The sequence below is a fragment of the Heliangelus exortis genome, chromosome 1 (assembly GCF_036169615.1).
Source record: "Heliangelus exortis chromosome 1, bHelExo1.hap1, whole genome shotgun sequence".
Classification (NCBI taxonomy): domain Eukaryota; kingdom Metazoa; phylum Chordata; class Aves; order Apodiformes; family Trochilidae; genus Heliangelus; species Heliangelus exortis.
The window spans coordinates 25,246,814-25,264,904 of record NC_092422.1 but is presented as its reverse complement, the minus strand read 5'-3'; the positions used below and the strand labels follow the sequence as shown (position 1 = coordinate 25,264,904).

General features: G+C 36.1%; 1 protein-coding gene across 1 annotated transcript in view; it reads right to left on the bottom strand.

Moving 5' to 3' along the window:
* FREM2 (FRAS1 related extracellular matrix 2) overlaps positions 1–18,091 on the bottom strand; it is a 125,881-nt gene that overhangs the window by 47,543 nt on the left and 60,247 nt on the right. Inside the window, exons 3-6 of the mRNA XM_071738160.1 lie at positions 9,117–9,263; positions 7,651–7,881; positions 5,221–5,346; positions 4,062–4,313 (exon numbers count right to left, since the gene is read on the bottom strand). Coding sequence (XP_071594261.1) covers positions 4,062–4,313; positions 5,221–5,346; positions 7,651–7,881; positions 9,117–9,263 — 756 coding nt within the window. The remainder of the gene's footprint in view (positions 1–4,061; positions 4,314–5,220; positions 5,347–7,650; positions 7,882–9,116; positions 9,264–18,091) is intronic.

The following is an 18,091-nucleotide window of genomic DNA, read 5'->3' as shown; positions in this document are numbered from 1 at the left end:
CAGGAATTTCTTTAACATACTGGAAAAATTCACAAGTTCACTAGAGAATCTGACCACACCTCTTCTGCTTTTTATTTATTGTCATGACTGTGTAGCAACTCAGCTATTTTAGTTAGAGCCTAGGGGCCTTCTCTGGAAATAAAAGAAGAAAAGACTTTGATTATAGGTACTGATGGTGAATGTTTCCTAATTAACTTGCATTGAATGCCTGAGGAGATAAGGTAATGTTGCTAGTGCTGACTTGACTTCCATAGGAAAGATCTCATGTAGTATTATTAATCTTTGACCTTTGCTGCTTGTATCTTTTGACCTGAAGAATTCGTTGCATAATGTTAATCCAGTCACAGCACTTGGAGAAAGCACAACTGTGACATTTGCCCAATGAAACTTTGTTAAGCAGAAGATTAATTTAAACAAACAATGACAAAAATGTATCAGTATATGTTGAGACTGAAGTGGACCACAAGATTTAGTATCATAACATTACTATAGCTCATACGCTTATTATATATGTGCTAAAACTTTTTTCCACTTTTACTCTAGGCATTTTCTAAATTAAGTTTTATTCTTAAGAGGTAAACAAAATGCTTCTTTTAGAATAGCAGACTGGTTTAACTTACTGAAATTATTCTGTGCACTTCAAACAATATTAACCAACACTTCTTAAAATCCATTGCTTATTTATGCAGAATTTCGGTACGGAATATTAGGTTTTTTAATTGCTCACATGTTATAAAAATATGTATGGATATACACAATCTGAAATAAGAATATTTCTACATATGTATGTGTGAATACATACATACATAAGGTACAATTTCTAGAGGAATTTCTAATTTTTCTACTCTGTACTCTGCTTTGTAAAGAACAGGCAGAAAAAGAGATCTCAGATGAAACAAACTGCACGTAGGCTTTTCTGTTACCACACATTATGTTTTTGTGCAAAATAAAAAAGTGGTTGAAAACCTTTCTGGTAAGTGAATTGTCAGTAAGTTTAGTATGATCTGGAATTTTTTGTGGGAGTACTTGTGTGATTTTTTTATGGAATACAAAAAGCAAAAAAGAAATTTCTGCCACACTGTTCCAAATATGACATGCACACAATTTTGGGTGCAATAAGACAAGTGAATGTTTGTAAAAAATTACCCAAATCTTACACCTCAATGTACAAAATAGTGTTTATGCTTAGCAACAAATGTAGATGTTTCAGATCTTAAATAAGGACAACAGCATTCTAATGTGCCAAACACTTGCTCATGTGTGCTTTCCTGGTTTCACCTGTGTTTTCTGAATAAATCCTGTAAGATTATTAGTTGTCACATAATACCTTCTTAAAAGTTCATAGTTTTGAGACAAGTGGTGCACATATATGCAGGAAATATTAGACTGAAAACTGAATTGTAGTGTATAAACCAAATTACTTCTCATGTTTTCTAATTGCACTGCTAAAGGACATTCCTTTTAACTTCCATCACACCTTGTTAGAATTTCATGAACTGATAAGTTCTATATTATGTTGTGCTTTTTTAAAGTTCCATAATTTCTTATTTAAATTCAGTCTAGGTTACTGTTAAAATGACTGCATAAGCCTATGAATGACAGTATCTTACTTTAAATGTTACAGAAAGTATATAGCAGTGTTCCCTCCCAGGAACTGAGGTTCCCTAATATCAGCTCACCTCTATTTTTCATAACCCTTGGATAAACATTCTCCTCACTCCAAAATTTCAGTATGCATTTTTATCAGTTAGAACATCGTCAAAGCTGGCTATCCAGCCCATTTATGGATCCTTTTTTTTAACAGCTACTCTCCCAATATTCTGTGCTCTGCTACCTAAAAATACTAAAGTTCATGAATTCATCAAAATAATTCAAAAAAATCAAAATGTGTTAAAAAACCTATAGGCATAAACTTGTATTTGCTATCACTGCAATGTGGGATAAACACATTTTTATTTCAGCTCACATTGGATATATGATCTCTCACAAAAAACTGGCATATTCATTGATGTCAGATAATTACTCAAATGCTTCATAGAGAAAACAAAGTCACCTCTGTCACAGAATTATCCACAAGAAATTTCAGGCAGACTGATTATTTACAATCCAATTAGATGGGTGTCAACTTCCTGCTTTTAAGAGCTGCCTTTAATATCCTTAAGTAGGGAGAAATGGCTGTGCAGATAATAACAGTCTATCTTGGCATCAGATTTTCAAAGTGTGCTGTACTCTATCATTCCTCACATTAGTCTTCAGGAAATATCACAGCTTCACGATAGATTTATGGCCCCACAGAGAGGACTAAAGCAGCTTATCTGTATTCCTTTCATAGAATTTACAGTTGAGGTGTCAGCCTCCAAGCTCCACTCATAAATGAGGGCAATTGTACTGGGAAACCTTTCTGCTACCACTCCTAGGGAGAGCGTTGCCATATCAATGCTAGGGACACTGAAAGAGAAGCTTGTGGTTGTACTTACACTTCTTGACAAGTGGTCTGTGTGGTGGGTGGGGGACTGGCTGACAGATGCTACCCAGAGGCTGATAGTAAATAGTTCCTCCTCCAAATGGTAACAGGTTACAAGTGGAATCCCTCAGGGATCACTGCTGGGCCTGATGTTGTTTAACACCTTCATAATTGATCTGGATGTTGGCATCAAGAGCACCCTGATCAAGTTCACTGATGACACCAAGATGAGTGGTGAGGCTGTCACTCCAAAAGGGAGAGCCACCCCTCCAGGATGACTTAGACAGACTGGAGAAGTGGCCTAACAAGAAGTTCAGTGCAGAGAAGTGCAAGGTCTTGCACCTGGGAACACAGAACCCAGGAGTGTAGCTCGGACTGGGATCCACTTGGCTAGAGAGCAGCCTTGTGGAATGGGAGCTGCCATGACATGAGCAAACAGTGTGCTGCAGCAGCAAAGAAAACCAACAGGATCCTGGGCTGCACCAACAAGGGCATCACCAGCAGAGACATCATCATCCCACTCTACTCAGAACTTGTCAGACTACACCTGGAGTATTGTGTTCAGTTTTGGTCCCTGCTGTACAAAAAGGATGTGGACAGGCTGGAGAGGGTCCAGAGAAAAGCCACAAGGATGATCAGAGGGATGGAGTACCTGCCATATAAGGAGAGGCTGAGAAAACTGGGTTTTTTTAGCCTTGAGAAAAGAAGGCTTAGAGGAGACTTAGAGGTACTCAAAGGGGTGCTACAAAGAAGATGGAGACTCCCTATTTACAAGATGTCACCTGGACAAGACAAGGGACAATGGTACAAGTTGCTCCTGGGGAGATTCCAATTGAACACAAGAGGAAAATTTTTCACCATGAGGACAGTCAGACATTGGAATGGTCTCCCAGGGGAAGTGGTGGATTCTCCCACTTTGGTAAGTTTTAAGTCTCAGCTCGATGGGGTGCTGAGACATCTCATATAAACAATAATATTAGAAGGGTTGGACCAGATGATCCTTGGGGTCCCTTCCAACCTGACATTCTATGATTCTGTGTGCTTTTCAAAGCAGTTGGTGACATGGTGTTGATGCTACTCTTCCTTAGTGACAGACCTCTAATCATCACCAGAAATGTTTCTTTCAATGCAATATATCAAGACTAATGACCACTTGAACAAAGAACATTATTCTGTTATTAATTTCTTAAACAGGGGATTTCTAAAGCAACACTACTGTCTTTTGATTATGTGCTTTTTGAGAGACAGAAAGCATATGTGGACACTTCCAGACAGAAATTTAAATGTAGCATCAAATCCAAAGGAATCTAGGTTGCCTCTCAGCTGCTGTTACTGTGATAGAATGAAAAGGTACCTCTACTCACTCCTAATTTGGATGCATGATTTTCTCAAACCATAAAATATTAATATTAAACTCTTACAAAAAAACCAAACACATAGCTTTCTAGTATTTTCACATCTCAAGATGGAAGAAGCATGTGTTTCAATCACCAGGAGGAAATACAAAAATCCAACCTCTCTGTGCTGATTTCAGTGTGATGCTACCTTTGCTTTCTGTCCTGGACTAGGGATATTGCTTCATTACATGATGTCTTACCATCATCCTTGTCAGGTGCAATAGTAACTCGAGTGCTCGGGAATTCTGCACCAATTCTTCCACCCATTGGCATGCTCAGCACAACATCAAAGGTCTCAGCCTCTTCATACAAGGAGTCATCTATGATGACAATCCTACACGTTTTTTCTTGTTCGTCTTTGTCAAACCGCAGGATGCTGTTGTGATCCTCAGGCCTGGAGATGTAGTCAGAGTAAGAAAGGACAGAGGTTGGGGCAGTCCCAGATGCTGTTCCTGTGGCATGAAAGGAAAACAGTCACCATACATATCATGGTTCTAATGAAACTCTTACAGACACTGAATTTTACTTTCATTATTTTTTAACATTTATTTACTTTTAGGTGGTAAAATGGGCTGAAACATCTGACCAGGCTACATTTCTGAGGTCCCTGGACAAACTTTTTTCCCTATATGATGCAATGGAAAAGTACATGGCTCCACAAATTCATTTGAAGTTCTTTAGTTTGAAGGAATATTGTAGTTTATCACAAGAGACACAGATTAACAAAAGAGACCCTGTGAGGACTACAAATTAACTCTTCAGTATATTTTATGAGTTGAAGACATCAGTGGACCAGAAATAAACTATAGAGAGATAGAATTTGATAAAAACAAATAATATCTATTCCAGATCGTCTCAACAAAATTATTGCTTCATCTCTCCAGATGAAAAAAAAAAACAGAACAATAAAAGCACAGGGGGTGTGGAGACCATATACTCCCTGTATATATAATCAGTAGGAAACTGACAGAGGGAGTAGAAGGATGACAATTAAGCAATATTATTTTATACGATAATTTATTTTATATAATTATTTTATACAATAAGGTACAGACAAATAAAGGATATCCTGGGCAATCAGTGAAGTGCTTTCAGTTCTGAACATTTTGATATAATGGGTAGCATATAAAAATATTGCATAAAGAGCATAGATCCTCTCCACCAGAAATTTGGAACACGGTATTTTTTCTGTGGTATTCAAGACAGATTGCAAAGATGAATACATTTCCAGTTGAGATATTTAGATGAAAAAGTAATTAACAGAGTTATAAACAATTTTATTATGCAATAGATATGCTTTTCTGTCTCTTTTCCATTTCTGCCTTTTTTTTTTTTTTTCTCTATAGTAGGTTCTGATACCTTGTTGTGTGTAGCAGATAACCATCAGTTCCTGGCTCACATCTCCAGTTCTTCTGACTGGAATAAATAGTTCACCAACATCTTCTTCAATAGTATAGGCTGACTGAGGAATAAAGACAGTTGATTCTGAAAAAGAACAGACACATTTGTTTATGTATGTTTATGGCCTCATAAAGTCACCTGTAAATTGGACAGGAACATTTTACCATATTCTGAAGTGCAACAAATATACCATATTTATCAGATATGGTGCTAAATTTAAAGAAAAATTTGGAGGGTGAGAGAAGCAGAGTTTCTTAGTCTTTTAGAAATGGGAAATAGAATTAGGGTCTGAATTCCCAAGTCCTTCACAAGTAGTCTCTAATGTGACTAATTTACTGATCAAGTGTTAATGGTGTGAGAAAGTGTTTGGTGAATTTGTCCACGAGGTTTGTATTTTTATTTTTTCCACACTATTTCATTCTTAACTGTAACACACAGAAATATCAATAGCATAGCTCTCACACAGGCAGTACAGTTCTGCCATTCTTTAACTCACTGTGTCAAGATAACCATGAAAATAATTTGGCACTGAGGACACAAGATTGAGCTCTTGCTATCTGACTCTGACTTGGAGATTTGTTTTGAGCTGGCTGCTTCATGTCTGCACTCCTGTTTTACTCAGCACAGTCTGGAGAGCACCCTCACCCTAAAACGTATCAGATCAAAGAATCTCAGAGAGCTTTTCAGGGGAAAAAACACATCAATATTAATTTTAAACCCTTTAATTATTTTATAATCATGTGAACAGATGACGGAGTGCTATGCTGTTACTGGGATTCAGCAGCATTTTTTTCTTGTTCTCTGAATAACTCCAAACCAAAAGGTGATTATATGCATGCAGTTATACAGCACTTCTACAGTTTCATTAACATAGCTGCAACCCAAACAGAAAACAATTCTTTATAATATTAAGTGATACTTAATATTAAGCTGACTGCACAAAGCAAAGTTATAGTATTTCAGAGTACTTTAGCAAACAATGTTCTGAAGTCTGTCATGTGACTTATTTGAAAACATGTTCAAGGTTTTATTTCTCCAACTGGAAAATACTACTAGCATGACTTCAGGTCAAAAGCCTGCCTTAAAAATGCTGTAATTCAGGTTTGATAAGATCTAGACACTTTCACTATTCCAGCAAGTCAAAAATTCCATGCAAAAAACCCCATCATATCCCCACCTTTTTCTTTTAAAATAAACCAGAAGGTAGAACAATAAAAATAAATTAAAATAAATAATTTCATTTCTCTCTTTAGCATTAGGTTGACAAAATCCAAAACTGTCCTCCAAAAATGCAGGAATCTGATTTGTTCTGTTTTCTGTGTCTCTCATAATGAAACTAAAAAAGTTTAACAGACCACATGAACAACAGAAAAGCTCAGAGGGGAATGTTCTATATTATCCACTATCTCAGCTACTGTAAGGAAACACATCTTCATGCAATTTCTTTTTGGAATAAAACATTATCTGACACCCCATTCATCAAGGGGTTGGTACAGCTCTCCAAAGAAGCTCACTATTTTCATGCTGAGACTACACCATTCAAATAAACAAATTTTCAAATCATTTTTACTGAAAGCAGAATAGAAGTTTTGATGTTTCCCTTTCACTTATATAGCTGCTATAAAAGGTATAGCTATACCCTGCACTTTAAATGATGATTAGGAAACCCAGCTCTTCCCCTCCAAAGTCTTCATATTTTTTTCCTGCAGATATTCCTTGATTTGCAGCTGTACATTTGGTTTTCTCCTGTGAAACATTATGTGTAATTGCTACAGATTCTCTGGGATTGTAATTTTTTTTCTTTTAATGTAAGAAATAGAAAGAAACATCATTGGCATTAAGAAGAGTCAGATGATTAACTTGAATTGTTCTACCTCACTGACCAGAGAAAATAAGGATTTAACACATTTTCAAGTAACTTCTTTGCCCTACACATACTGCTTTTCAAGTTAAGCATTATTTTTCTCAGTGAAAAAAAATGCATCCCAGGTAACCTCCATCTTAGCCTCTATTTTTAATTAGGAACTAATTAAAAATTTAATTAGGAACTCTAACAGTTTTCCTGCCTGCCCAGGCCTCTTCAAGTGTTAATTAGGGAAGACTATATTAAAAAAACCTGTTACAGTCATGCAATATTTGAAAGATCCCTTAGGGACAGTTTTGTGGGAGCCACAGGTTCAAGTGTCTAGGTGCAGATGAGAAACAAAACAACCAGAGCACACTCTATTTTCTTTTTTTCTTTTTAATCATCTTCTTTCTTCATTTATGTTTAATGATAACTTTATTTGTTCTTGACACAAGAACCCACTCTTACTTATAGCATTTGCCCTCCAGATCATCTTTTGGTATATGCACAAATTGACATTATAGTTCTGGAAAGGTTCTTACCATCTCCTGGATCAATAATTTCCACTGTGGATGCAGCAGGAAACTCCAGAACTGCCATGACAGGCTCAGAAAGAACAATTTGAAAAGATTCAGACTGTTCATGTTCACCATCACTCAAAATCCGTACTCGCCATGAAGCTAAGGTTTGGCCAGGATTAAACTGCACCTGTTTCTGGGCTTTTCCTCTGAAGTCTTTATCTTTCTTGGCAGTACCATCTTTGGTGCTAATACCTGCCAAAATTAGAAACTCAGGTCATTATAATATCACTTTTAACTTTTCTCTCATTATGTTACATTAAAAAAAAAAAAAGAAAGAAATTTTAGAAAAATAAACCTTTTTTCCAATTTGAGAGTATTCAAGATAACTCTGTTATTCTTGATTAGTGTTGCATTGGTGTCACTCATACAGATGGAAGCACAGCAATTAACACTATGAAAGCCACTTGGAAGGGTATTAGCCAAAGCAAAACTAACTGCTAGAAAAACTCTACTTTCTCAGAGGTTACAGTCAAGTTTTTATTTCCCACAATTCAACTATGGATGCCCAAAAGGGCCAACAGATTTTTTCTACTTCAGTAATTAATTTAATCCATGCAGCCTTAACTTTGTAGATAATTCTTTTACTCTTTTCCTTTCTTTAAAGAAATTTGTTATCAAAATCAATTCACTGTATAAAACACAGGCATTAAAGTTAGATGCAGTCATTTAGTGCCTGTATCCCTTAAATCTCATGCCAAAATAGGTGTCCTAACTACATCTCAGTACCTGAAATACAGATTTTATTCAGAAAGAGACTGATTTCTAAACAGGAGTTTCTGTCCTATGCCAAGTAAATGCTTATGTCTCTCTGCAAAACCAGCTTTAAATTGCCTTCTCTAAGCAGTTCACATAGGTTTCAACATCAAATTGTACAAGTATAATGCTCCCTGGTCCAAATACATCACTAGGAAGAGAATGGGAACAGATCCAGAAGCTAGAGATGTGCGAGGTTGCAGAATGTGATAAGACAACCTTTTTTTTACCTTTTCACTCCCCATACACTGCAAACAGATTTCAACACCTCCTGCATCAGCCTCAGTTTACTGGCAACATTGACTGAAGGAAGTGATTGTGAGCTGCTAATCAGAACAGCTCATGACAGCTTTCCTGAAAAATCATATATGTTTACTGTTGCCATTCCAACTGCTACAAGTCAAATCCAAGAAAGAATGATTAGGTCTTGGGTTATTACTTTAAAAATCAAATCAGTTTAATCAAAAAGCAGAACACCAAAAAAAAAAAAAAAAAAAAAAAAGGTGCCAATTTAATCAAATAACAACAGAAATCATATACTAGGCACAATAAAAAATACATGGTTTATTAAAGAAATGCACCACAAGTAAAAGAATATAGATTCTTGATACATTTTATCAACCAGCTTGCCAGTAATTTATAGAATAAATTGTTAAGGCTAAAATTGAACTTACTTATAAAAGAGGTTTCTCCCAGGTAACCTCTCCGTTTAAGAACAACATCAAGATATTTAGAGTCTTCATTTACTAAGTAATATTCCTTTTCTAAAGAGATCCATGCCCAGTTCAGGCGAAAATGTTGATTCTTCAGCTTATTACCTCCTGCAAAACAAAATGGTAAAGATATTTTTATTAATTTTTCTTTTTTGTTTAATACTGCTTTTTCTTTTGTAAGGTTAATACAACCTGTATCTTAAATAAGATATGTATCTTAGTTGAACATTACAATACTAACATTTTAAAGATTTTATAGGAAGAAATAACAAGTAAAGAACTCAAGTAACAAGTAAAGAACTCTCCCTTTTCACAGGAAAAAGCACAAAGATTAATAAAACCTTATTTGGGATGCCTTCAGTAGATATTACAAAACCTGTGGATGATCCAAGTTTCTGCAGAACTGTGCTGATATGTGCCATTAACAGACAACGTTGGACATCATGCAAAACTTCCTGGATACAACCAGACTGCACAGGAGATCCTTATTATCCTGAGAGACTAGGGATGACATCTACCATATTTTAGGCTGCATTTACCCATGCAGCCTGCTTCTAAAACTCACTATTTTGTTCACTAAATCTAATAGTTTCTGCTTGTATTGGTTTTGAATTTATGTATCAACACCATGTGATTTTTGGAACTGTTTTCACATCTAACCAGGAAATGGTTTCAACAAGATTTATTATCCCTGGTACACACCATGTTTATAGATAGACTGATGCCCTCCAAAGCTTACATGCTTCTAACTGTTGGAAGTATAATTGCCTGTATCACCTAAAGAGATTTGGAGAGATATAAATACTTCTTGGAATTCCCTTAAACTGTTTTGCATCAACCTATCTTCACAATGTTGAATGCCCCCAACTGAGTAAGGTGCTGAGATGTTTTTTGAAAATCAATTTTCAATAAACCAAAAGATGTCCTCACAGTTCTTTTTACACCAGCACAACTGTAGCAACATCCTCCTGGGGAAGAAAGCAGATTCCAGGGATCCTTTTCAAGGTCTCTATCATAGCACCAGCAAACCAGCTGCAGTCTCACTGAACATGGGTGGTTTCTCTGCAAACATTGGAAACTGAAAGCTCAGGACAACAAGGAGCACACTGAGAAATGGAAACTGATTGGTTAAAACAGACCAAGTCAACATCTCTGGTTGGCAAATGTTGATAGCATTGTCCTCAATTAAAAGGCTGTGCTTTCTCCTACAATAATTGAAAGAAACTTCACAGTTCTTCTCAAACAAAAATGCCTCCATATTTATCATCAGAAGAAGGCTCCATTTTTTTGGAGTCAGGCAATGCAGGAATACAGGAAACATCCCTCAGAGTTTTGGAGAGGATGATATGGAAGCCACTGAACTCCAGCTGCAAAACATTAAGCACTATCCTAAAATCTGAGAGTGTCTAAGGCTAATCTCTCACTTCCAGCAGAGAGGAAACTGTTGTGTCTACACTTAATGGGATTTGCACAACTGTAAAACAGCAGGAAGTCTTTATTGAAATGACAGGCTTCACGGAGTTGTTCTTAGTCTGAAAAAGCAATTCAGAAATGACAAATGCAAACATTTGGCACTCTAAGGCTTGGTTAAAAATGATGCCTTTTTTTTCAGTTGGAAAGATAATAGCTGAAAAGCACTAGCACTCATTTCACTAACAATAAACTAAGTATTTGGACAACGGATTGAATATTGCACATTAGATTAACACATTTCTGAGAAATATAGCATAGCATTACTTCCTCATGTACAGCTTACCTACATCTGTTCACTGATTTTCCACAGCTAAAATGCATTTCTTGTCAGTGGAGGGGTTCTGGATGCCACAGATAAAAGAGCATGACAAATCAAGCTCTGTACATTATCCTATTGGGTGTGTTTGTTATTACTCAGAAGAATCCTCTGATTTCCTTAGCAAGCATAAAATAACCTTTTCAGACCACTGAAGGTATATGCTTGCTCAGCAACTGTCTTCTGGGAACACTGGTTTGTACTGCAGGCTGTAGTCTGATTCCCTTCCCACGAGGTGCTGCTACAGAACAAGGTTTGCTCAGGTAAAGACTGACAAGGGAAAGGAATTCCCTCTAGAAATTAACACTTCTGTAGCCTGGGAATAAAGTAACTCCTCTAAATAGCAAAGAAACATATCTGAGTATTTCAGTAGTTCACACATGGCTTTACTGCTGGAAGAATCAAATGGAGGATGGGTTTCCCCTTCTAGTTTCTTCCATTCAGCTCCTTGAAAAATTATTCAGCCTTTCCATTTGTTTGCATTCTGCTTCAAAAAAAAAAAAAAAAAAAAAAAAAAAAGCCTCACTATTTCTATATTGACCTGCCTACTTGAAAAAAACCACCATACTTGTGTAATCTAACATAAAGACAATGGTACTGTGTAAACAAATGGAGGAAAAAGAATATGTCTTGTTCTTTAATCTAGTGAGGAAAGCCATTTGTCTCTCACCCTTGAACACCCTGCCCAATTCAACCATATTTTGGCAAAAAGAGAAAAGTTTCTAAGATAGTTGAGCCAGGTACCACATAAATATAAGGTCTGTAAGGTATATTAAGATTACAGCTTTCAGAAATTATCAAGTATAAGAAATAAAATTGCAAATGAAATCTGAATTTCGTTCCCTACTAAATTAATTGGCTGTCTTAAAATATTTCTATAGGCAAATGAATTTGGGATTCCTTACCAGCACTCCCCTTGGGCTTAGTTAAACATTTAGCTGGTAGGCAAATAATTAAGGTATATACCTCAATGGTAGTTTTGCTTTTATTCCTCTCCCAGAGAAGTGCTTGTAAGACAAATACATCAGAATTTTGGAGAGGGAAGTCATTATACTTCAGTGCTTTTAAAACTAAACACCCTTGAGTAAATCCATAGTAACTTTGCATATGTGAATGAGATGTAGCTGGCAAGAATTTGACTTAGTGATGCCTGAAAAGCCATTTCTTGCATTTTGCCAGATGACAGAATGCAGCAATGTCAGATTAGAAGATACAAGGCAAGATGTGGTGGAGTGAGACATTGATGAGGATGGAAATGAGAAGAGTGGTGAAACTGTCAAAAACTTTGTACAGAGACGAAGTTAAGGACCTAGAGCAAGGTGGGTCACAAGGTGACTTCAGCACTGACTGGGGCTGCTGAGAGCAATACCATCTGAAAAGGTTTGCCTGAATACGAAAAGTTGAAGATGGATGTCACCTAGAATTGTTTTTTATAGAAGACCCGTCAGCAAATTGGTCACCTGTTGGGTAACAATGATGTGTTATTTTTGCATAGGTCAGAAAACCAGAAATTCCTAAGCACATCAAGGCTTCAGGAAAGTCCAGTTTCAGTTACTCGACATGAAAAAAGAGGATGGAGAAGAAGACTTAGTCAGTAAACCCGTTAAAGCGTTTTTCTTTCTAACCATGTCACTCAGCTATCTTTAAAAAAAAAAGATATAAAGCCTCAATAGGAAACACAGATTAGATTGTCAGAACTTTCTGTCATGTTGCAAAGAGCTCAGAGGAGGAAAGAATCAGTTCTCTCCACAGATGACTGGATATATGAAGGCAGTATAAAATATATCTCTGTCATTAAACTGTGCCTCTTTAGAACTGGCAACCTGAAGGCTGTTCCATAAAGAACATCTGATGGTAGATTTGCTGTCCCTAGGAGCTACCAGAGCCCCAGTTCATAAACGATGGCATACAACTACACCATAGTGTTCACCTATTGACACAACAGAAATTGATGTATCTTGGTACTGACATTGGTTTCCCTACACAGCATCCATGGCATAGTCAGTCAGAGATGAGACAGGTAAAAAGTTCCCAACCTGTATAACCATAGCTACACAGACAGACTGTGTCTGCAAGATAGAAGTCTATACAAACATAGCTGCCTGGTAGTGGTAGAGCTTTAGGGTTTAACAAACTTTTTCCTTCAGTCATTAGATGAACTTAATGGAAAAAAAAACCTGCAATCTAGAAATTCTTCTAGGGCAAAGAACATAAATCAAACAAAAGAAAGTTAGAAGCGGAAAAAATGATAAATAAAGCACCAAGAAAGAAGTGTTTCTTTGAGTTTTTTTATTTTTTACTCTTGGTGTTTTCTCTTCTCTTATTTTGCTTCCCTAAACAGACTGCAAAATGATCTTTAAAAGGAGGATCAGAACAACTGTAAAATAGTAACAGTTGCCTATAGTTAAAGAATCACTGCATGGCATAATTAAAACCATAGCAAAGTTAAGCAGTAGTTTAGACAATTATCTTAACAAATCCCGTTTCCTCTTTCTCCAGATCATTCCGGGTTCTAATACTGTTTGCTGATTTGTTTGCATATCCACAAGAGCTGCAGTCTTTCCTCTTTGGTTCAAAATAGTTGACCCAACTGGGAGCTCCATTCAAGCAGAATTACTGAAGTCAGAACTATTCTACCCTTCTCCTTGCTATGAATCTCCAAACTGCAGCAGGTAAATGAAGCAACTGAAAAAAGAAACCCTCTCCTGAACTTGAGATCAACCTGAAGAGAAAACAAAGACACAGAGGAGGGCAAGAAAAGGGAATTGTCCACCTTTAGACAACTGTTTCATTTTTATATCCTCTGATTAGCCTCCTCCTGTGCCAAGCCAACTTAGTTAGTACATACTAGGATAAAGTTACCTCAGCAGTTTTATTAGAAGTTAAATCTGATAAGAAATGCAGAAATTTTAGTCCCCAACATCATGATTCCATATTTAGCCATGAATATCCCTGTCAACCTTAACACTCTCTACATTTTTTGATCCCTACACTATTTGCTTAGACATTATTCATGGCTTGTATAAAAACGTTTTGGTTTGGGTTTTTTTTCTTTTCTTTTTTGTTATAATAAAGGACAAACATGTAATCTTAGGTGATTTTGCTGCTCAGAATAAATATAGAGAAGCTGTTATATGTTTAGCTCAAGATACATAATTTAACAATTCTCATTTCCCATGCTGTGTCCCAGAACACCCTAGCTCCAGGTGCAAAAGGGAAAGATCTCAAATAATTTTTTTTCTGCCAAACTGTTACAAAAAGCACCCTACAAAATAGATAAAAAATGTTCTTTACTCAGTACATGGAGGCAGCACATCACATGCTGTTCTGTCTTCTGTCATCATCAGAAAAGACATATATGCTGCAACACTGCCTTTTGTTCATATAGAAAAACTATTTGCATAAGTGAAACACTTACGTAAACCCAGCACTTAAAAGAAGCCATTAGAATGTTTTAATAATTCTAATTCTGATTAGAAATCTATTAAAATGCTTTGCCTTTATAATTATTTTTCAAATGTACTCTAACAGACTCCAATCACTAAAACAACTTTCTGAACTCTACACCCTTCTGCACTTTCTCTGCCACTGTAACTCAATATATTTGCAGAACAACCAAAAGCAACCCCCTAAACTAGCCCCTAGTGATTAGGGACTAAAACAATGCTTTCTCTGACTTCTCATGAGAAAACACACACTTCCCAGCATTAGGGACTTGGCTTGCCTGGAGTGTAATTGCTGGTATCCAATGGACTGCAGACAGTTTCCGTCTTTCAGTAGTTTCTGGAACTTTTTTTGCTTCTGTTTTATGTCTACCCCCAGAAACAATTTGGAACGGCATTTGCCAGGGCTCAGACTAAGCAAATACTTGAAGTCACGTAGCAAAAAAAAAAAAAAAATATCTGAAGAATACTGTATGGATGCTTTGTTACAAAAAGGGAAGGGGAAGTGAGAGAAAGGCTTGCTAGTGCATACTAAATTTTGATCCTAGTAAAATTCAGCTAAGCGTAACTAAGGATGTCTCCAAGCACAGTCTGGAGACTCACGCTGGGTTAATTTAAGGAATTCCCAATGCAAATCTATGCCCACTTCCTGTGCAGGAGATTAACCAGATTATGATTAAGAGATTAACCAGATTTTCATTTACAGAAATTGGAAGGAAACATGCTTTGGCTTTAAGGTAATTTTGATTTCATTCAGCGCAGTGTAAATTAGCTCACCAAGAGCCAAGGCACCTTCACTCTATTCAAACTTTCAAACAGGAAAAAAGAGCAAAGCAAATAGAAAAAAGCAGTCTAAATCACCAAAAAAAAAAAAAAAAAAAAAAAAAAAAAATGCTGGAGAACAGTGTGTTTGAAAGCCTTCTCAAGTGGTTAGCTTTGTAACTGATCTAGAGGGAATCCAAAAAATCCACTTTTTGTTTTGGGATTTTTTACTGTAAATAAGGGATTAGCTCTGTTGGATTCTGAATGCCTCCCACTTCTGCTCCAGTGGTGAAGATGTAACTATTTTCATGGATTCAGGATGCAACTGAAATCCCACTAATTGAAATGGTTAAGCACATACCTTAGATATGCTGCTGAATCATTGTTCAAAACAGAAGTGAAAAACATGAACTAGTCTCAAATTTCTAAAGCAGTCTGAACAAAGAACAACTGCATAAAAATTATTCAAATAATTCCTCTTCTTCCACAAAATACCAATACCTAAAAGTCAAAGTTGTTCACAAAAGGGCTGACTTTGATTAATCTCTTTACTGAAACTACTAGTAGAGAATATATGTTGAATTTTCATATTTTTCTATAGTCTGCCTGAAGTCTTTTAGGTATATGTCACTTTTAATGTTAATATCATAGCAAATTTAAGCTAATTTTAATGCAAATCCTAAAAATTCTAAACATCTGTTTTTTTAAGCTTACACTCATTTATTCTGCAAAGCTTTGTAAGATTTTTTGTCCTGATTATAAATAAATATCTCAAAACATTTCCACAGGATAAGAAATAGGTTTTTTTCTCCGCTCAGAGTCTTATAAATGGTTCAGTATTTACTGATGGAGAATAAATACAAAACAGGATTCACCAAATCACTTTAGCTAATACTTGCTCCTGACAGTCACAGTCTAGAATTTGATTAATCTAATTTTAATGTAGATATTAAAAATATGTCATATGTAGCCTCAATTCTTCTCCGAGACCAAAAAGTTTAATTGAAATTAAGGGTAGGCTGCAAGTAAAACAATGACAGTTCATTAAACACAAAACCATATATATATTAATCAGACATGTTTATACACTGATATACTCACAAAGTAAAGGCTTTATAATACTTTGTCTACATAAATACCAAATATACAGTATTATGGAACTGTAAAATCTTGTGATATTCACAGTTCAGCCAGACAGATTTATATGATAACAATGACTAAAAGATCTGAGCTAAATCCTATCAATACACTGCATCATCATACAGCTTATATGGAAAGATTTATTCAGATACTGAAGTGCCACAAGTATCTGTTCCCTTGAAAGTATATTTTCTAATTAGTACAGGGTGTTCTCAATACAAATCAGAACTGACAATGTTTTCTTTCCAGAAATGCATCCTCTCATTGAAAGTCAATGGGAGAGAGGGACTCGAACTCTTTCTAACTTCTTAGTCTGCATGCAACATCGAAAAAACCCCAAGAGACTGACATAAAAATTATGACAGTGAGCATTTTGAAGGGGAGGGATACATGGCAAATAACAAGCTGAAGCTATGCTGAATGCACCTGATTTTAGCCAGTATTTGTGGTCAAGCAGTCACCAACCGGCTGAAGTCTGGCAGACCTCTAAGAAACTCTGCAGCAGACATGTCAGACTTGTAATATTGAATTTGCAAGATGTCAGAAAATGAAACAGAGGAAAGACTTTATTTGACTCTGACACTTTTTCTAAGGAGGAAAAAAGAATAAACAAACAACAACAACAAAACAAACAAACAAAAAAACAAAAAAAAAACCAAAAAAAAACCACAAAAAACCAAAAAAACAAAAAAAAACCCACAAAAAAAAAAAAACCCAAAAAAAACAAAAAAGAGAAAAAAAAAAAGCATGCCACCTGTCTCTTGGCTGGCATTGCCTTATTTGCTAGGCACTTACCCGTGACTATTTTAAACTACTCAGCATGTAGCAACCACTGCCAATAGTCTTTATTTGAAAGCAGTAAGACACAAGAGAGTGAAATGGCGAAATGTTTGGGAGTTTATCCTCCCCTCCTGAGAACTAACTCATTCAAACAGATTCAAGAGAAGCAGGACAAAACCAAGAGGATGAATATGAGAAGAAGCATTTGAAATGGAACAGCTGACAGCTACTGAACATCATGTCCCAGTAGACCCAGAAAACAGAGGGTATCAGGAGGTAGGGGTGTCCATAGACTGCTAATGGGCAGGATTTGTGCAAGAAAATTTTATCACTTAAAAGACACATGATTAATCTAAGCCAGCTGTCTGGGCACAATGAATGGGAAGAAAGGCATCTTTAGGAACTGCAGGTACATCTGATATGATCAGCTGGATTATCCCCTGGAAAGATTTGTCCCACTGCACCAAATATAAAGGGATAGCATTCCACCCACCAGTCTAGATAGTCAGATTTTAGACACCTAACAACTGAGGATGTGATTTTCATGTGTGTACAAAGGAGAGTCAAAGACACTAGTCCTAAACTGCAATATGGTAAATTTGCAAATTCAAACACTTTTAAAAAGTAATTGTTGGACTATTTAAAAATAAAACCAAAAATTGTATTTGGTTTAGAAGAATTATTCTTTTATTAAATAGTTATTTCTGTGTTGTTATAAAGTAATTACAACTTTGTGTAGTCACAAAATTAGCATCAGAAGAATAATGTAAGCTTCTCTTTGAGTAGGAACAAAGAAAACTCAACCACCACACACACTCAGTCATGCCTGTCATTAAACAATGCCCATATTACCTAAAGCAGAATACCTTTTTTCCTAAGAAACCACACCCTGCACATCTCTCTGAAAAAACAAAACAAAACAACACACCACCTGGATTACTAAGGCTTCATGCATGCGTGGCCTGCAGCAGTAAGTAAATTTATTAGATCTCTGGCAACACATTCTTAAAATAAACTTAATA